Source organism: Amblyraja radiata, chromosome 1 (assembly GCF_010909765.2).
Source record: "Amblyraja radiata isolate CabotCenter1 chromosome 1, sAmbRad1.1.pri, whole genome shotgun sequence".
NCBI classification, from domain to species: Eukaryota; Metazoa; Chordata; class Chondrichthyes; order Rajiformes; family Rajidae; genus Amblyraja; species Amblyraja radiata.
The window spans coordinates 29,261,730-29,283,749 of record NC_045956.1 but is presented as its reverse complement, the minus strand read 5'-3'; the positions used below and the strand labels follow the sequence as shown (position 1 = coordinate 29,283,749).

Here is a 22,020-nt window from a genome sequence, read left to right as displayed (position 1 = left end):
GGTACAAAAAACATGGCAAACCGTTACCTTTTCGCTCGTCGGAACGGCACTCGATAAGGCATGTATGTGTGAATCGTCACCCACCTCAAGGCTGTCTCCCAGCCACCACTGAAAGACTGTGAGGTTGGAGTTGCTGGGCTGCAACAGTGCGGTCAGATTCACTTGCTGGTTTCTGCGGATGACTGGCAGTACCTCCAGGTGCACGGCCAACAGTGGCGCTGAGGAGACCCGGGATAAAGGAGTCAACAAAGCATCCGCACACATCGCCACGCAACTAATCAGCATCTGTACAAGAACCGACTTAACAAGGTATTAAACATGTCTTGCATGCATTTGGCTAACCGGTTCACTGCCAAGATATTTTTTCCCACGTATTTTTCTGCAGTCAAGGAGGACTTGACTAAGCCAAAACCAGTATATATCGGCGATGGCACTGAGATGTAAACAACAGCTGAGAATACTCAGATGTTGCATTCAACAGGTTAACCTACTACATTTCACTTACAGTAACGATTTTCAAACCATACACTATTGACTGTTGAGAAAGGTCGGGTTGGAAATGAGGAAACGTTTCTTCTCAGAGATTAACAAATTATTGGAATTCTTTATCCTTAGAGCTATGGACATAGAGTCATTGAACATATTCGAGTCAGCTTCTGACAGGCATTTAAGTTATATGGAAGTCAAGGGAAATGGGAAGAGAATGGAAAAATGGCTTTGCAGTCAAGACTGTATCATCCGTGATCTTAATAGAAGATAGACACAAAATGATGGAGTAACGCAGCGGGTCAGGCAGCATCTCTGGCGAAAAGGAATAGGTGATGTTTCGGGTCGAATCTGGTCGGCTTGAGAAGCTGACTGCCCATGTTTCTTATGTATACCTGCGAGGGAAACTAGATGAGTAACTATAGGCTGTGGATGGTACACACTGCCACCACTGTTGTCTGGGTCGGAGGAAATGAATGTTGGGAGTCATAGAGTGATACAGTGGGGGAAACAGGCCCTTCGGCCCAACTTACCCACACCGGCCAACATGTCCCAGCTACACTAGTCCCACCTGCCAGCATTTGGTCCATATCCAAGGTTCAAAGTTCAAGTTTATTTGCCACATGCACCAATTAAGGAACAGTGAAATGAGTTACCACGCAGCCACACAATCAAAAAGAGCACAATACGCAATAGAATTTAACATGAATGTCCACCACAGTGGAATAAACACTCTCAAATAGAATTATTCTACAACTTGTGAGCGCATTTTCAAATAGACTTGAAGACAAAATAAAAAGTTGATTTATTCCTTTTGCCTCTATGGATACTGCCAGACCTGCTGAGTTATTCAAAGGTTCAAAGGTCTGTTTATTGTCACGTGCACCAGTTAAGGCACAGTAAAATTACCATACAAATTACCATACAGCCATACTAAAAAAAAGCAACAAGACACATAGCTTTTTCACACAAAGGGTGGTGGGTGTATGGAACAAGCTGCCAGAGGAGGTAGTTGAGGCTGGGACTATCCCAACGTTTAAGAAACAGTTAGACAGGTACATGAATAGGACAGGTTTGGAGGGATATGGACCAAACGTGGGCTGGTGGAACTAGTGTAGCTGGGACATGTTGGCCGGTGTGGGCAAGTTGGGCTGAAGGGCCTGTTTCCACAGAGTATCACTCTATGACTGCCTTAAAAATACCAATTGACAGCCTCCACTGTGGACAGCAGAGCTTTATTATTGATCTATTGGTCTGTGATCACTTAATTCCGACTATTGTATGATGTTTTTGCAAGTTAACGTATGTTTTCCGATATTGTAGACTCATCGGACTGTCACGTCAAGGTTAAACATTCCTGATGTTTCCTCAAGATTGACCCATTGCACTTCTCACTGAACCGCCCTTGCCCCCCTGGATTGACTGTAATGATTGAGTGAGTGAGTATACTGCACCACGTGATTAAGTGGGAATAGATTTTCACTGCAATTGATGGTCCATTGCAACCCATGGTTGGCTGGTTTTGAGGTGCATGACCCATTTTGAGTTTGCACCGGTTTGAGTTATTGCGGTCCTGTATGATACGATACGATATAACTTTATTCACCCCAGGAGGAAAATTGATCTGCCAATAGTCATAAAAACATAAAATACATGAAATTAAAGTGGAAAGGATTGGGGATGTGCAAAGATTTGATGGGGGGGGGGGTGGAGAAAAGTCTATCCCATGACAGAATGGGGAGGATTTGTACAGTTTGATAGCCACAGAGAAGAAGGATCTCCTGTGGCGTTCTGTCCTGCATCTTGGTGGAAAATCCCAACATGGGGAGATGCACCTGAAGCAGGTAGATGGGCATGATTGAGTTCAAGTGGGTCGATCCCTCATGATAGTTCACCCATCACCTAGGTATGTTGCAAAGCCTACCTGAAGCGTCGTTGAAGATCTGCTGCTGAGGGTGTGCGCGATTTTGGCGCCGTTTAGAGGGGGGCGGGTTTAAAACGCGATTTTCTCTAAGCTGTTCCAATCGAAAATGTTCAGCCTAGTTAATTATTAACGAAAAATCGCTGGAAGACCCCGTCGCAAAAGCTATTATTAGGTTTAAAGGCCTTGAATAATAGTTATAGTAGTTTAAAAATCAATCTCTAAACCCGCGACCGCCAGCAACCGCAGAGTCTCATAAAGCAAATAGCAGAAGTTAGGTTGTATATTTTTACATTAAAAAGGGCTTCTAAAGATCCCTTTATACTAAGTTTAATATTGCGAGTAGCTCAATTTGGGCCCATTATATCGCGCAGTATTTTTCTCGGCATTTGGGGCACAAATCTACCGCAATGTGAACGTTCTAAACCAGCGCGTTCCACAGGGACCCACTGGAAAGCTGATTTAAATGGGCATTTATTTACAGCAATTAAACACTAAATTCCTTCCATTTGGCCTATAAATTAATGTAAATGAGATTTAAAAATCATGTTTTATTGTGAATTATTTGTGAATATTATTTGGACATTTAGGCTATTTAAAAATGTTAATCATTTATTAAGAAATGGATAGATGTTTAGATCTAGTAATTGAAGTCTGAAATTAGCTACAATTAGGTAACTAACTAATTATATGCTTTAATTTCAGGTCATCCAAGTAAGATTATTTTATATTTGTTTCAGAATGCTTCAATCTATGATAACTGAAAATTTCATTCAGTTCTCTTAATTTTTAAGAAAGTTATGGGCTTTTGACTGTTCACGATCACAGCTTTTTTGTTATGTCCATAGAAAATCAATAGGGAACAAGATGCTCATTTCCCAGTATGAAAATGGCCATAACTTTTTAAATACTTGAGATATGAAAGTGAATTAGGTGTCAAATTAAACTTCTTTTTATGCTTTATCTGATGGGATAAATTACAGACTTGATTTTTAAAATCTCAAAATTTTGTAACATTGCTACATCACCCGTCGACGGGACGGGCTTAGTCTGTGGTGACACTGGCCCTGTTTACGATGATGAAGCCCATCCACTCCAGTTACAAACGTTTCCATTTCCCATTCCTACAATGAAAGCGGTGAAGCCTGACAAGCTCATGAGCAACACAATAATATTTCAACAAAACCGAACAAAGATAAATAATCTCACTTTCGCCACTCCCTGTTCGATAGCTTGAAGAATCAGGACAAATGCTGCACATTTTCCCGACAAAATGGACACTTGTCATAAGTGATAGGAACAGAACTAGGCCATTCGGCCCATCTAGTCTACTCCATTCAATAATGGCTGATCTATCTCTCCCTCCGAACCCCATTCTCCTGCCTTCTCCTCATAACCCCTGACACCTGCACTAATCAAGAATCTATCCATCTCTGCCTTAAAAATATCCATTGACTTGGCCTCCACAGCCTTCTGTGACAAATAATTCCACAGATTCATCACCCTCTGTCTAAAGAAATTCCTCCTCATCTCCTTCCTAAAGGAAGGCCCTTAAATTCTGAGGCTATGACCTCTAGTCCTAGACTCTCCCACACACAGAGGTACAGAGAAACAGGTTGAACTCTCCTGAATAGGATGGTTTCCATTCCTAGTGGCAGAAAGTGCAAATTCAAGAGCAAAAGGGTTTAACGGTGGTCTTGCTGAATTGTATAGACTCTTCAAAACAATTCCCTTAGTATTCCAAAATCTTGGGAAAAGTGGAAAATATCACAATTTATACCATCAACCCCACCGAGCATTTTTTTCTCTCATAAAGATCGTCAAACATTTTAAGGAATATGTTTAGTTTAGTTTAGAGATACAGCATTCGAACAGATCTCCGGCCCACAAGTCCACGCCGACCAGTGATCACGTATACAACAGTGAAAATGCGATGCACCAACTTACTGTTGACCTGAATGTAAACCATGGCTTCATCAGACCCTGCAGAGTTTTCAGCTTTGACAGAGACGCGGTAGATTCCTGGTTTCTCGTATCCGTGCTGAATTGGCTCATCCATGAGTGTAAGGTTCTCATAAATGGCCTTGAAACCATCCCCGAGATCCACCTGATACTTTGTGTTCAGTGTGTCACCCTGTAAACGAAAGAAGTGTCAGAACAAAGGAGCTAATGAAGATTGTATATCAAGCGGTGGGTGCACTATAGATTCCCTGAGGCGTGCAGACATAATCAATGACAAGTCCCCAAAGTCCCCGCTGAGTTGTGGCTGGATCTTTCACAAGGATGGGTAGTAAACACCATTCTCTGTCCTGCAAGGTACATCTGTTTGGGCACACATCTTCCCTCCTCCCACCCACCCATCATCTCCCTCCCGCCCTCCCCCACTCCCTCATACGCCTCCCCACCCCACCCCCACCCCCCACCCACCCCCCTCTCCTTTTCAAAGTGAAACTTTTAAAGAAAGTTAAAATAGGAAAGGCACTGGCAAATACTAAATGTTGTTAATATGATTGTGAGCTAATTATGGAGAGGATTACTGAATAATATCCACAACACAATGAAACAATGAACACAATGAAACAAGCTCTGCAAACACAACTAAACCACAGAGATGTTTGTACAGATAAAACTGATATTTCATTTAGGAATTATAACCACCTGCTGAGATTATATAATCATGACATTCTAACCTGTGATATTCAACAACATCTATGTTGAAGTGTTGGCATACTGTAAGTATAACACAAAACATTTTCTCGTTCAAATTTCTATTGATGCAAACTCATTTATGAGGAATATTTTTAGGAAAGGGATATGAATTAATTGTTCATTAATTCTCGCTTTGAATTTTGATCTTATTTATTTCAGTGGGCAGTCACAGTGGCACAGCGGTAGAGTTGCTGCCTTACAGCAAAATGCAACGCCAGAGACCCGGGTTCGATCCTGACTACGGGTGCCGTTGGTATGGAGTTTGTACGTTCTCCCCGTGGGTTTTCTCCGAGATCTTCGGTTTCCTCCCACACTCCAAAGACGTACAGGTTTGTAGGTTAATCGGCTTGATTAATTGGCTTGATAAAAATGTTAAATTGTCCAAGTTGGCGATATGCGGAGTACTGCCCTGCCGACTACAGAAGTCAGAAGGTTCATTAAGGGGCTGTCCCACTTGGACGACCTAATCCACGAGTTTAGAAGACCCTAGACGAGTTGAAAAAAATGTCAAGGTCGTGTTAACTCGCCGAAGTAAAAGACGTCCTACAAACTCCTACGACTATGCCTACGACCTCCTACGACCCCCCTCGACCTCATTCTTCCACACCTAAGATCAACTACGACTAGCTACAAGTAGAAAATGATCACATGATAAAATGATGTCATGTTTGCATTTTTTTCTCGGGCCAGTTACCGGCCTACGACTACCCATGACCTACTACGACCTACCTACGAGTAAAAAGTATCAATTTATTCCATGCGGACCTTTTTTTACTCGTGGACATTTTTTTAATCAGGCTGGAAAAAACGGCGCGACTTACTTGAGGCCACGAGTAAGTGGAGACCACTCACGAGCATGAGGAAAAGTTACGAAGACCTCCTACGACCTCGTGGCGACCATGCTGCGAATATGAGTCAAGGGCAAACTCGGCAGAGGTCGCCAATTAGGTTGTGAAAGTGGGACAGGGGCTTTAGGCTCATTTCATTTATTTCACCATTCTATGTTCTCATGGATGCTTGGCTAGGAATACTATTACACTTCCCGTGCGTTGTAAGCAGATATCATTCACAGGTTAGTTTTATCTAATCTGCGGATTGATGAGCTAGTCTCCTCTCTCTCTCTGATACATCCAGAAGATTACACACTTCAATTTTTTTTTCGTAATTGTGAAATACAAAAAACAGTAGTTTCAATCAAGGAAACATTTATTTTGTAACACATTCACTGAAGACTAAATTTGTGCTGCTCTTATTTAATGTTATAATGGATCCTTATAAGAGCTGTTTAGACAATAGAAAATAGACAATAGACAATAGGTACAGGAGTAGGCCATTTGGCCCTTCGAGCCAGCACCGCCATTTAATGTGATCATGGCTGATCATCCCAATCAGTACCCTATTCCTGCCTTCTCCCCATATCCTTTGACTCCGCTATCTTTAAGAGCTCTATCCAACTCTCTCTTGAAAGCACACAAAGAATTGGCCTCCACTGCCTTCTGAGGCAGAGAATTCTGTAGTAGCCATTTAGCTTAACTCAGTATGTTATAACTATAACCAGTTACCTTTACATTTTATCTGCTTGTAATTATGTGGGTGTGATTTATAGGTAGTCGGAAGCGTGTTTGCGGCTGGGATTCTCGCGCAGACTCGCTAGTAGTTTAGTTTGAAGAAGCATGGGGGAGAGGTCACAGCTTTCCACCATGCATGAGTTTGACCACGAGTAAGATCAAAATGTGCTTAAACAAGAAGAAGTTTGGATGAATATCTTACTGTTTTTACTACTACAATAAATAAATTAATAATCAAGAGACTGTGTTTGGAAGATTTATCTTTTGACGGCATTGAATGTCTGGTGGAGAGCTCGTGGATGCGTATCGATTATCTTCTGATCCCCTGTCTTCAATCATGTTGACTAAAGGAAAGAATCCTTGAAACGATATGAAAACCTGTCACTATGAATTCCAGATTCACAACCCTCTGAGTGAAAAAGTTTTTCCTCATCGTCATTCTAAACGGCATACCCCTTATTCTTAAACTGTGGGTTTATATAATATCAATTAAAAATTATTTAGTTGATATTACTAAAAATCAAATAAAAATTGGATACAAAAAGCCAGAATCTGCAATCCCAGTCGCTTATTAACACTATCTCACTACTTTTGCACCAAACAGTAGATTATATTGATGAGGCAACAATGAGATGACTTTTTAAAATGCTTAGGAATGCGTAGGAAGGATCTTCCGGTGATATCTTACACCAAAGATAGACGCAAAATGCTGGAGTAACTCAGCGGGACAGGCAGCATCTCTGGAGTGAAGGAATGGGTCACGTTTCGGGTTGAGAGCCTTCTTCCAACTGAGACTCAGGGGAGAGGGAGACGAAATATGGAAGTGTACAAAAAGCATGTATGGTGCTTTACACCTTAAGGGCCTGTCCCACGAGCATGCAACTCCATGCGGCAAGCGCGACCTAACGTGGTCGCTTGAGCCGTACGCCCTCGCGGGGCCGGTCCCACTTCGATTGGTGGAGCCGTATGGAGTTGTGAGGAGCTGGTCCCGACATCGCGCGGGGCTCCGAAAAACTGACCGTGTTCAAAAATTCCGCACGTCACGCGCGAACTCCCCTCGGACTTCGCTCGAACTTCACGTCACTCACTCGACCTCCGAGCGGCCCCCGCTTCCGGTTTGTTCACGCTCGCCGCATGCAGGCGCATGCTGGTGGGACCAGCCCTGTACGAGGATCACTCGACCTCCGCGCGGCCCCCGCTTCCGGTTTGGTCGCGCTTGCCGCATGCAGGTCGCATGCTCGTGGGACAGGCCCTTAACGTTCTTTCTGTTTACAGGCATCAATTACTTAGTATGACTTAGACGAGGTTTGAATAAGTGTAGAGATAGGACAGAAATAAATTACTTTCATTTAATTCTTGATTCCAGAGAGTTGATAGATTTTATTTTGAATTATGCAAGTTCTGGAAATACAGGTCTGCTGCTTCGGTTTACTATACCTATTCTGACTGCCAAATTATTTTCTGAAAGCTCTGATTTCCTTGGAATTAATCAGTCAAGCACAGTCCGTATCTTTTAAATATTTGGTAGACACAAATTGCTGGAGTAACTCAGCTGGACAGGCAGCATCTCTGGGGAGAAGGAATGGGTGACGTTTCGGGTCGAGACCCTTCTTCAGACATCTTTGAAATATTTATTGGATTCTAATTGCTCTTCGCTGAATTACTTTGGGCAAACAACTAAACTTTTTGTTGAAGATTAAAAAAAAACACAATTGAGGTGTATAAGAGAGGAATAGATCGGGTAGATGCACAGAGTTTCTTGCCCAGAGTAGGGGAATCGAGGACCAGAGGACATGGGTACAAGATGAAGGGCAAAATATTTAATAGGAATCTGAGGGGTAACATTTTCACACAAAAGGTGGTGTGTGTATGGAACAAACTGCCAGAGGAGGTGGTTGAGCCTGGGACTATCCCAATGTTTAAGAAACAGTTAGACAAGTACATGGATAGGACAGGTTTGGAGGGATTTGGACCAAACGCAGGCAGGTGGGTCTAGTGTAGCTGGGACATTGTTGGCCGGTGTGGGCAAGTTGGGCCGAAGGGCCTGTTTCCACATTGTATCACTCTATGACTCTGATTAGGTTACACATGTTGTGACATCGGTATTATGGAAATGCTGTTACAAAAACAACATCTAAATATGGAAAATTATTGTTGAGTGAATGATGCAACATTCTCACAGGAAGCTCTGATAACATTAGCATCATTTTCAGCTGTGTACAGCTACGAACCAAACTCACTGCCCAATGTTGGAAGCGTTAGCTCATCCTGAGACTATTAATAGAATATTGTGATCATCATAATATATAGATATATATATATATATATTTACTGACAGCTACTATCGAAGGTGGCAGCTGTGATCTTGTTAACACATGCAGTTTGTTTTATTCCTGTAACTTACGTCAGAGTTACAGCTGATGCTGAAGGCAGTCTGTAATTGAATCTACTTGCTAGCACAAGTTGGAAATTTATACTTCCAGATGAATGTTAGTGCATTTTTGCATGGATTCAATGCCAGATTTTATCTGGATTTGTGAAGGAAAACTGGTAGAACATGCGGATAGACACAAAATGCTGGAGTGAGTCAGCGGGACAGGCAGCATCTCTGGAGAGAAGGAATGGGCGACGTTTCGGGTTGAGACCCGTCTTCAGACTGAGAGTCAGGGGAAAGGGAAACGAGAGATATAGACGGTGATGTTGGGAGATATATATTACAAATGAATGAAAGATATGCAAAGAAACTAACGATGATAAAGGAAACAGGCCATTGTTAACATCTGCCTGCTGTTGTAAGGCAACCTGTTAACATGTCTGCTGCCCCACTTCACTCCCATTTCTCCAGTTGGGAAGTATTGGGGATGTTTGCAGTACACGGCCAAAGGGCAGGGCAAAATATTAACTTGTGTTCTTAATTCCAATAATAAGTAGTCAATGGTAAACGTGTGCGGCAGGAGATTGATGGGGTCTTGAGATGCTCCAGTCAATGGGTGAGGTTTCATCAGCAATGGGAGAAAGGTCGTCGCTCAATGTCAACTGACCTGGAATTTGAGGTTTTGTATTTCACCTCAAGCGAGGTCAAAGAGACACAATCTGAACCAAACATCTGTTTAAGAAGGAACTGCAGATGCTGGAAAATCGAAGGTAGACAAAAATGCTGGAGAAACTCAGCGGGTGGGGCAGCATCGATGGAGCGAAGGAAATAGGCAACGTTTCGGGTCGAAACGTTGCCTATTTCCTTTGCTCTATAAATGCTGCCTCACCCGCTGAGTTTCTCCAGCATTTTTGTGAACCAAACATCTGGTGCCTTGTATGTTTTTAAAATTAAATAACATCTTCAAAACGTTCTTCGTGATTAACGAGCAACAGGGTGAATGTTAACATTCTCCACAAAAATCAATGAAAAAATCAAATGCTCCAGATCAATAGTGATTGCTTGAAAGCTAACTAATTTTGACATGTTGAAGGGGTGTGCATTATTGTGAATGGTCAAAGACAATTATAAAACTCTCGTCTTTTAAATGTCAAGGGCTGAGGTAAGGTAACTGATTAATTGATTGATTAATCAGAAGATACAGCAAGGAAACAGGCCCTTCAGCCCGATGAGTCCATGATGACTATCTATCACCATTCACGTTGTTCTATGTTTTCCCACTGTCACATTCACTCCTTACACACTAGGGTCATTTCCAGAGGCCGATTAACCTACAAACCCCCACATCTTTGGGATGTGCAAGGGAACCGAAGGAACCCTTGGAGGAAACCCATGCAGTCACATGAAGAGCCTGCAAACTCCGCACAGACAGAACCCAAGGTCAGGATCGAACCTGGGTCTCCTGGGCATTGTGAGGCACCGGCTGAGCGACTGTGCTGCCTCTGTTTCGTATTTGTGGCAAACCTGGGAACTCACAACCAGAATGGCGGGGGAAATAGCGTGGAAATGACAGAGGCCAATTAAGCTAAAAACCTACAAGTTTTTTGGATGTGGGAAAGGCAGAGCTGCGGGAGGAAATCTAGGGAGACTGTGCGTCTCCACACAGACAGCACCGAGGTCAGGATTGAACCTGTGTTGCGATGCAGCAGCTCCACTCACTTCTCTACTGTGCAGCCATTGGGACCAGAACACTCAGCGTAACTAAATTATCAGGAGCTGTTGAGGGCCTGTCCCACTTCCACCACCTAATTCACCACCTCTGCCGAGTTTGCCCTTGACTCATCCTCGCAGCATGGTCGTCACGAGGTCGTAGGTAGGTCGTAGGAGGTCGTGATGCTAGACGTAGGTACTCGTGACATCAAGTAGGTCGGGGCGTTTATTCTAGCGTGATGAAAAATGTCCACGAGTAAAAAAGGTTGTGAATTAGGTCATGAAAGTGGGACAGGCCCTTTACTCGTGGATCAGAATCTTCATGAGCAACATATTATTGTGGATGGTGATTGTGGATGGTGGATGGTGGTGCTGGCTCGAAGGGCCGAATGGCTTCCTCCTGCACCTATTTTTTATGTTTCTGTCAACTTCACTTTGTGTTTGTTTAAATTCATCGACATGTCAGCATGATATATTTGAAAAGCGAAATTAAAATAATTGGATTTTCCCTAATGACCAGCCGGAGAATTGTACCAGGGGTTGCAGGCGTCAGATTAAGGAGGGTCCAAGGACAGGCCCAAGCTCGTTTCAGGAAGGGTGGCGATAATTCAATCAACAAACTGCTGACAGTTCCGCTTGCCCACTACAGGAAGGATGTGGAGGCTTTGGAAAGTGTGGAGGGAAGTTTACCAGAATGCTGTCTGGATTAAGGGGTATTAGCTACAGGGAGAGCTTTTAAGGCAGAGACACACAGATACACAAAGACTGGATAGACTTGGTTTATACTCTCTAGAATTTAGGAGATTGAGAGGGGATCTTATAGAAACTTACAAAATTCTTAAGGGGTTGGACAGACTAGATGCAGGAAGATTGTTCCCGATGTTGGGGAAGTCCAGGACAAGGGGTCACAGCTTAAGGATAAGGGGGAAATCCTTTAAAACCGAGATGAGAAAAACTTTTTTCACACAGAGAGTGGTGAATCTCTGGAACTCTCTGCCACAGAGGGTAGTTGAGGCCAGTTCATTGGCTATATTTAAGAGGGAGTTAGATGTGGCCCTTGTGGCTAAGGGGATCAGAGGGTATGGAGAGAAGGCAGGTACGGGATACTGAGTTGGATGATCAGCCATGATCATATTGAATGGCGGTGCAGGCTCGAAGGGCCGAATGGCCTACTCCTGCACCTAATTTCTATGTTTCTATTCTTAATTAGTGCGGGTGTCAGAGGTTATGGGGAGAAGGCAAGGGAATGGGGTTAGAAGGGAGAGATAGATCAGCCATGAGTGAATGGCGGAGTAGAATTGATGGCCTAATTCTGCTCCTATCACTGACAGTATGACATGAACAGAATTGGATTGTTTTTTTCTGGATCGCTGGAGATTACAGGGAGACCTGATGGAAGTATATACGATGATGAGAGGAACGGGTAGGGCAGACAATCAGAATATTTTTACCAAGATATATCAATCCCATTTCAAAAATGTGGTTTTAATGCTGAAATGTTTTAAGTTGCACCAGATGTACCACATCTTTCCACTCTGAAATGTGTGGGGAGCAGAGGGAAAATTAATATCTGTCTATGCTCAAGGCATCGAAAGACTACAAATCAATAATATTTCTGCAGTCATATTCATAGAGTGATACAGAGGTCCTTCCGCCCAACTTGCCCACACCGGCCAACATGTCCCAGCTACACTAGTCCCACCTGCCTGCGTTTGGTCCATATCCCTCCAAACCTGTTCGATCCATGTACCTGTCTAACTATTTCTTAAATGTTGGGATAGTCCCTTCTTCAACTACCTCCTCCGGCAGCTTGTTACGCATCAGATTCCTATTAAATCTTTTCCCCTTCGTCTTAAACTCCTGTCCTCTGGTCCTCGATTCCCCTACTCTGGGCAAGAGACTCTGAGCATCTACCCTCAACTACCTCCTCTGTCAGCTCGTGCCGTACACTCACCACCCTTTGTATGAAATGGAGAAATTTGACTTTGACTTTTGTTTTGGTATAATCAATACAGGTGTCAGGGGTTATGGGGAGAAGGCAGGAGAATGGGGTTAGGAGGGTGAGATAGATCAGTCATGATTGAACGGTGGAGTCGACTTGATGGGCCAGACGGCCTAACTCTGCTCCTATCACTTATGACCTAATGAACAGATTTGGATTGTTTTTGCTGGATCGCTGGAGATTTCGGGGAGACCTGATGGAAGTATATAAAGTTATGAGTGGAACGAGTAGGGTAGACAATCAGAATCTTTTTACCAAGATATAAAAAGGTGGCCATGGTGGTGCTGCAGTAGAGTTGCTGCCTTACAGCGCTTGCAGCGTCGGAGACCCGGGTTCGAACCCGACTACGGGTGCTGTCTGTACGGAGTTTGTACGTTCTCCGCGTGACCTGAGTGGGTTTTCTCCGGGTACTCTGGTTTCCTCCCACACATCAAAAAGACGTGCAGGTTTGTAGGTTAATTGCTTTGGTATAAATGTAAATTGTCCCTCGTGGGTGTAGGATAGTGTTAATGTGCGGGGATCGCTGGTCGGCGCGGACTCGGTGGGCCGAAGGGCCTGATTCCACGCTGTATCACTAAACTAAAAATCAAATACTCGAGGCAGAGGTTTAATATGAGAGGGACAAAGGAGATGTGTGGTCAAGTTTGTTTTTACACAGAAGGTGGTGATTGCCTAGAACGTCCTGCCAAGGGTATTGATCGAGGCAGATATGTTAGTGGGATTTAAAAGACTTTTGGGTAGGCACATGGATATGTGGTGAACGGAGGGATATGGATTACCTGCCGGTAGATAAGTGATGGTCTTGGCATCATAATGAGCACAGACATCAGTATAATAACCGGAAAAAAATTAATATTAAAATTTTGGAAAGGCCCTACAACCCCCACAATTAAAATGTGGATTACGGAAATGTCGGAGACCCTATACTTAGAAAGAATTAGACTTGTCTTAATGGACAAACAAGATCTTTTCCATAAAATTTGGGCTCCATTCATTAACTATCTGAAGGGATAGATTGGCACAGCACGAGGACCCAGCTGAAACTTGAACTCAGGAACAGATGAAAAACTATACTCTATACTTTATAACCTACGAACCTATCTCCATTGATGTATTACAGGTAACCCATTCCACCTCCCTTGTTTTTCTGTTGTGTTGTTTTTTTTTTGGCTTTCTTTTTTATTTGTAACTTTCTACCCTCTCTTTTTAAAAAAAAAAAAAAAAAATGAAAAATAAATAAATAATGAGCACAGACATGGTGACCTGACGGGCTTGTTCTTGTGCTGTAATGTTCTATGTTCTATGTGTAAATTATCTATTTATGCTCATAAGTTAAAAGTACTGATCCAAAGTGATACATGCACTGGCCATTACGCTAGTGTAAAGCTAAGGGATCAATTACATAATGCTTGATTATGCCTGTGCTATCTACAGTAGCTGTGCCAGCTAGAGCTTCATTCATGTATAATTGATGTATTTGCTCTTTTCATCAATACCTCCCCTCTTCCTTGAAGATATTGATCCCTCAACAGAATGCAGAGACAGCTGCTGTAATTACAGTTCTTTTCACATCGCAATTTTCATGTGCACACTTTGCCACTTAATATAACCCTCACCTTTAGATATTCAGCTTGTCCTCACAACATTCCCACACCATCCCCATCACGCACATTGCCACGATTTTAACAATAGTGTTGAGCAGAAGGAAATAATTCACAGATTCACAAGTTATCGGAGTAGAAGTAGGCCATTCGGCCCATCGTGTCCACTTCGCCATTCAATCATGGCTGATCTCTGCCTCCTAATCCCATTTTCCTGCCTTCTCCCCCTATCCCTAAGATAGAATTTGTCTATCTCTGCCTTACAAACATCCACTGACTTGGCCTCCACAACCCTCTGTGGCAATGAACTCCACAGATCTGACTAAAGAAGTTCGTCCTCACCTCCTTTCTAAAAGAGCACCCTTTAATTCTGAGGAATTTAATTCGCTTCTGCCTCCAGAACCTTCCACCAACCATGACTGTAATGCAATGACTCTGAACTCTATGTGGATTAGTTCCTTCTGAAATAACCCGTTATGCTTATCTGAATTACTGAGAAGTTGTGGCCACTGTTCAAACAGCAAAGTTTGCACAGGATGGTTGGATATAAAACAACTTAACTACGTACAAAATATTCCAATTACACCAAAATAATTTCACACATTGCATAATTACAGTTTTAAAAATTACAAAGATAGTAATTTGATTATGTTTCGGACCAATTTAGCATGAATAGACAATAGACAATAGACAATAGGTGCAGGAATAGGCCATTCGGCCCTTCGAACCAGCACCGCCATTCAATGTGATTATGGCTGATCATCCACAATCAGTACATCAGATTTGATGTATTTCGCCTACCTTTGGGGATCAAAATCTTCAATAACACATAACAATATCTATGTGTATGTGTTAATGTGCACCTATTTGCAAATGTTGGCATGAAAACAAAACAGTAATGGCTTTTGGTTACAATGAGAAAGGTTGGTCCTACCTGGTTCTGCGAGATTAAGAAGGTAACAGTGTCACCAGGGCTGACTGCCAGCCTCTCTCCTTTCGTGACTATCTGGAGACCTCTGGGAGCCATCAGTGGGCACTGGTGCTGCGTGGAACCTTGCCCCTTGTCCAAACCACCCTTGCAGACGTTGAGGGCCACCTTCCTGTAACTGTCCAATACATGGGAATCTTAAGCATTTGCAGCCACACATATCGTACTCATTAAATGCACAGACAGAGTGAGGAAGAGGGAGAGAGAAAGGGAAAGAGAGAGAGGAAATTTGGCACACTACAAACTTCATGTATTTGGCTTTGTATCATTCTTCCTCCTGCCACCAATGTTATAGAGTCATAGAGTGATACAGTGGGACCAAGGAAAGAGCGTTCACGTCACGGCCCTGTTTCCACCAATCTTTCCACCACCACGCACAAGAAGAACAAGGCAGACACCATTGCGCAGATGCCGAGAAGTGTGTTCAGCTGGAAACAGACCCTTCAGCCCAACTTGCCCACACCGACCAACATGTCCCAGCTGCACTAGTCCCACCTGACTATGCTTGGTCCATATCCCACCTAACTTGTCCCATCCATTTACCTGTCTAACTGTTGGGAGAGTCCCAGCCTCAACTACCTCAACAAAGCTTGTTCCATACACCCACCACCCTTTGTGTGAAAAAGTTACCCCTCAGAATCCTATCAAATCTTTTCCCCTTCACCTTGAACCTATGTCCTCTGGTCCTCGATTCACCTACTCTGGGCAAGAGGCTCTGTGCCCGATCTATTCCTCTCAAGGAATATGTTTTTCCCAATATGTTTCCCAGTCTAGAGAGAGAAGCACTAATCAAAGTTATGCTGAAGAAGCATCTTTGGCAATGCTGCAAGATTTTCTCAATTTCACAGCCAGTCATGAGATTCTGAATGAATTGTTGATCAACACCTAAAGTGTCACATTTTTATTTGCAAAAATACCTCAGGATGAAACACGTGTCATTTCCTTGACTACTTTACTTTGGTGCCAACCTGTTTTATACGTCAAACAAAATCACAGAGCATGTGAATAAAGAGCTCTGCCAAGCACAAAGCCCATCATACCCTATATCATGTACAATGCCACTCACTTTGCCTCCAAATGTATGAATGAAAGTTACCTGATCAGAGTGCAGGTGACAATAGAATCATGTCTTGAAATATACTTTATACTCCATCGTGAAGGAGAACTGATTTGTCTTTCATTAACAGCATGGAATAAAAACAGGCGCTTGTACAGACCCTCCTTGGGTTACCAATGCCCAACTTACGAACATAACCATAAACTGTTTGTTGATCACGCTCCAGGAACAATGATTAAATTCAAATCAAAACCTGTCTTGAAAGAAACCTGCTGACATGTAACCTCCAGACAGTACCCAGACTACCATTGTCACTTAGCCACTGCCAATTGTCACATTGCCACTGCCAATTTCACCATGGGCTGCTTAAGAGAGTTGCTTTGGAAATTGTCAAGCAATTGTTTCTATTGCTTCATGGCCGATCATCCAAATACAGTACATTACAGAACTACTATCTACCTCATTGCAGACCCTCAGACTATCCTTGATCAGACTTTGCTGGCTTTACCTTGCACTAAACGTTATTCCCTTATCATGTATCTATACACTGTCAATGGTTCGATTGTAATCATGTATTGTCTTTCTGCTGACTGGTTGGCATGCAACGAAAGCTTTTCTCTGTGCCTCGGTACATGTGACAATAAATTAAACTGAATTGAACTGAATCTGTTTAATGATTTGGCTCCCGTTCCCTCTGTGATAGAGAAGTCCACAGGTTAATTGCTCTTTGGATAAAGATATTTCTCCTCATCTCAGACCTAAATGACATACCCTGTGCCCATCGGCTAAGATTCCTGATTCAGGACTTCCCCACTATTGGGAATATGCAGTTGTAGTCTGTCAGTGCCATCAGGGTTTTATACGTTTCAGTGAGATTTCTTCTCATGCTATTAAACTGCTAGTGCAATACAGGGGCAAGCCAGTGCAGTGATAATGTAGAAGGCCAGCAAGAGATTCATATATAAAAAGGCAATTTGATGCTATCAATTCTTCCACCAATCATTCAGCAATAATTTTTTATCGATCACAGATTACTATTACTGCCCAATAGCTTTAGAAATTCCACTACCTCCTTGACAGTAATATGGATTGTCATGAACATTTTTCCATTAACTGCAGTTGGGAAAAAATGCTGGAGTAACTCAGCGGGACAGGCAGCATTTCTCTATTTTACTTCGGAGTCACGTGAGTGACTACGTGAAGACCCCGCCAGCACGCATGCGCAACATAGCGTCTCACGCAGTGCAACGCGACGGACGGGAGTACGAGCTCTCCCGCAACAAGTTTAAAAACGGGACCTCCAGGTAAGTAAACTTACTCTGAGGTCGTGTTTTGCAACCCTTGTTCTACTTTACTTTAGGAACATGAACAAGGGAAAACAACCAAGGAAGGTCATATCCCGTCCGACTGCGATGGACCAGGAGGGTCCCAGCAGTGGGGGGCGACCGGCGGCACCTCAGTCACTGACAACATTTCCGAGCCAAGCCCTACGCCGCTAGTACAGCTCGAACAACCACAGCGGGCAGGAGGTAAGGCAAAACGGAAGTCGGACCGGCCGGTTTACTCGGACGAGTCCTGCGCGGAAGACTCACCGCCCGAGAGCGGCAGAGGTAGCCGTTTGAGCCGTATGGAAAGGCTCATGGAGCAAATGCTTCAGCGGGACTTGCTCCGGGAGATGGGGCAAGCTCGCCAAGGGAGCGCAAGCACTCCAGCTCCAGTGCACTATCACGCATTGGCCATCGCATCACCCTCAGCAGAGGGGAGCGTTGGCGACCAGGACTGGGCTGGTCAAGAACAGGGGCCACTGGCTGAAGAACCCGAGAGTATGCAGGGGGTACAGGATCAGGAAGAGCTGCTGGAAGTGGTGAACCGCTACGCGGCAACACCGCGAGCGGGGTGGCCGTTACAGCCTAAACTGGCGGCCAGCATTGACTACCTGTCCTTTAAACCACTCCAAGAGCAGGTTCGGACCTTTACACGCCTCCCGAAAATTGCATTTCGCTCAATGTGCCTGCCGTTAACAGTCAAATCTGGGGGTACATTGGCAGGGTATCAGAACCCAAGAACGTAAATTGCAAAAGATATTGAAGCTCCTGATGTCGGCTATCACTTCGTATGCTCGTTCCGTGGACGGGGTTGACATGACAACAAACCAACAGGACACCCTGGCTCTACTGTGCAACACACAGTACGAGATTAACAAACTCCGGAAGGAGGCCATTAGACCTGCCCTCAACCCAAAATTCGCAGGACTGTGTAGAACGCCGACCTCAGAACCACAGATCCTGCTATTTAGCAAAGACTTGCCAAAGCAAGGCTAGACCTGGATGATGAATCCAAGGCATTTGGTCTCATGAGGGCAGGGCCCGGAACGAGCAAAACCACGCAACCCAGGCGGCAGTACCCCCACGCATCCACCAGTAGGCGTCTACTTCATGGTACTGGTGAAAGCTCGGGGCCCGCATATCATCCTCGGAGGTCTTTTTTAGGGCAGGGCCCAGAGCGGGCCCCATGGAAAATGCGCCACCCCCCAACAGCACCACCCTGACAAACAAGGAACCAGAAACCGAAGAAGTAAACATCCCACCAATAACAATGGAGGTAGGCGGGTCTGGTTCCTACCAGTACATAAAAGGTGGAGTGATTGTGCTAACAGGGGGGAGACTACACCTGTTTTTGGAAGCATGGAAGTCTATCACACTTGATAATTATATACTAAAAAGCATTCAAGGATATAAAATTGAATTTATTCAAGAAAACATGCCACCAGTTCAGCATGCACTTCAAAGGTGCTTTAACCTCTCACTAAAAGAAAAACATGAGGGACAAGCAGAACTGGTGAGGTTACATACAAAGGGAGTCATAGAGAAATCTAATCATGAACCTTTGGAATTCGTATCAAAAATATTTACTAAAACCAAAAAAGATGGTGGATGTCGCATCATCATTGACTTAATCACATTGAATACTTTCGTTAGGTATATACACTTTAAAATGGAAACATTTGTGACTGCCAAACAATTAATTTCCAAAGGATACTTTATGGCAAGCATCGACTTAAAAGATGCATACTATTCAGTACCCATTCATAAGGATCATCGTAGATACCTAAAATTTACCTGGATGGGGCAACAATGGCAGTACAAATCGTTGCCTAATGGGCTAACATCAGCCCCGAGACTGTTTACCAAGATATTAAAACCAGCCCTGGCAATATTAAGTAAACAAAAACATATTGTCATGGCATATCTTGATGATATTTTGATAATAGGCAAAACCCTGGAATTAGCTAATTCAGCAGTATTAGCTACTAAACATTTATTTGAAGCTTTGGGCTTTGTCATACATCCAGATAAATCTAAGTTGACGACATCCACAATTAAGGACCATCTGGGATTCACAATTAACTCAGTCCAAATGTCTGTAACGTTGCCAAAAGAAAAATCAAAAGAATTGGCACAAACCTGTAACAAATTAATGGTTAACAATCAACCAACCATTCGGCAAGTGGCAAGAGTAATTGGGAAATTAGAAGCAGCATTTCCAGCTACCCAATTTGGACCTTTGCATTATCAAAACTTACAAAGAGCAAAGGTGCAAGCGTTAAAACAACATGCAGGTCACTTTGACCGAACCATGAAATTGCCTATCGAAGCAATATCAGAGTTACAATGGTGGAAAGAGAATGTTTGGCATAGTTCCAGTCCCATCATTATCAATAACCCAACATTAACTATACAAACAGATGCCAGTGCTCAAGGCTGGGGAGCAACTAATACCATGATCTCTTTGCATCCCGACTGAATCACCAGCTACCGATGTATGTCGCTTGGGAACCAGACCCTGAGGCAGCGGCGATGGATGCATTCTCGCTGAACTGGGGGAACGATTTTTTCTATGCCTTTCCCCCCTTCTGCCTCATCAGTCATACGCAAAATACAGATGGACTCTGCTTCAGGCATTTTGGTGGTACCCGACTGACCTACACAGCCATGGTTCCCAGGGTAATAATAATAATAATAATAAATGTTATTTATTGGGCGCTTTTCAGACATCTCAAGGACACCTTACATAGGTTAACAGGAGTATAAACATATAATCAGAATAAAATAAATAATAAAGACATCACAGAAACACAAATTAAAAACAGAATTCTGTCCAAAAATAAAAATAAAAAACACAATGTGAAGAGAGAGCAGCGGCAGCTAAAGCGCGCTAGTGTCCACTCTCCCTTCATGGCAGCCATCTTGGACAAAGACTAACAGGGTTACCTTACAGACAAAAAATCATCCCCCCACAATGGACACCACTGTGGGGGAAGGCACAATGTCCAGTCACTATCCCAAGTTCACCCCAAAGTCAGGCCTATTGAGGCCACCGCAATTGCCTCTACGGAGGCCCGATGTTCCTGGCCGTTCTCACCGGGTGGTCTTGCCCCGGCGTCGGGAGAGTCCTCTCAGCGGCTGGGCCACATGGAACGGCCGCTATCTAGCTGGAGACCGCGGCTTCCGAAGCCGACAAGGCCGCGCCGGTTTGGAGCTCCCAGGCTCCCGATGTTGAAATCGGCGCCGCCCGATCCGCTCCGCAGACCCGCAGCCCGGAGGTGTTGAACACGGCGGTCTCAGCTCACCAGAGCTCCAGCGCGTCGATCCAGCGCGGAGACCCAGGCAAGGCATCGCCCGCTCCGCTCCGCGATAGCGCTCCAGCGCTGTGCCGCCTCCAAGGCCGAGGTGCTGGGCGGTCCCCGCCAGGAAACGGCGCTCCAAGCCCGCTGGTAGGCCACGAGGACGGGTCGACGGGCAGCCCAGAGAAAAAGCTGCCTCACCGACCAGGTAGGGACCTAGAAGTAAAATTGACCCCTACCCCCCACATTAAAAAGTCCATATCTCCAACGGAACAGGACTCACTAAAAACTCTTTAAAAAGCGAATTAAAACGGACGGCTGCTGGCTAGCAGCCGTTCCCCAAGATGGCTCCTCCTCCAAGAACCACCCATGGCCATTCCCAGCGGACCAGATCTACTGATCCACCCTGTATCAGGAGAAAGTCACCCATGCCAAGACACAATAAACCTACTGGGTTGCAGATTCTAAAAAGACCTTTGCTGGACCTGGGATTGTCAAATAGGACCATGGACACGATGACGGCATCTCACCGACTTTCCACCAAGAAACAATATCTCTCCAGTATCAGAAAATGGGAAACATACTGCTCGAGAACAGGGACAACCTACAGATTAACTACCATAACTAATGTACTGGAGTTCCTGGCCAGCCTTCACCATGGTGAAGGTCTGAGCTATAGCACTATCAATTGTGCTAGATGTGCACTGTCAGCCTATCTAAGGCAGGCACCAGGACAACAGGCCATAGGGTCTCATCCACTGGTGGCCAAATTAATGAGAGGGATCTTCAATTCAAAACCCCCTAGACCTAGGTATACCAAGATCTGGGATGTCAGCGTTGTCCTGACATACCTAAGGGGATGGCCACCAGCTAGATCCCTCACTCTGGAACAGCTAACCCTGAAAATGGCCATGCTGATGGCGTTAGTCTCAGCACAAAGGGTCCAGTCCCTTTATCTACTCAGACTGGACAATATGGTC

General features: G+C 44.2%; 1 protein-coding gene across 3 annotated transcripts in view; it reads right to left on the bottom strand.

The window, feature by feature from the left end:
* sorcs2 (sortilin related VPS10 domain containing receptor 2) overlaps positions 1-22,020 on the bottom strand; it is a 776,963-nt gene that overhangs the window by 24,649 nt on the left and 730,294 nt on the right. For all 3 annotated transcript variants that reach the window (XR_004411679.1, XM_033019211.1, XM_033019222.1), the window contains exons 18-20: positions 15,306-15,477; positions 4,355-4,541; positions 85-218 (exon numbers count right to left, since the gene is read on the bottom strand). Coding sequence is in view for 2 of the 3 variants with exons in the window: in XM_033019211.1 (XP_032875102.1) it covers positions 85-218; positions 4,355-4,541; positions 15,306-15,477 (493 nt within the window). In the remaining variant the exon portion in view is untranslated. The remainder of the gene's footprint in view (positions 1-84; positions 219-4,354; positions 4,542-15,305; positions 15,478-22,020) is intronic.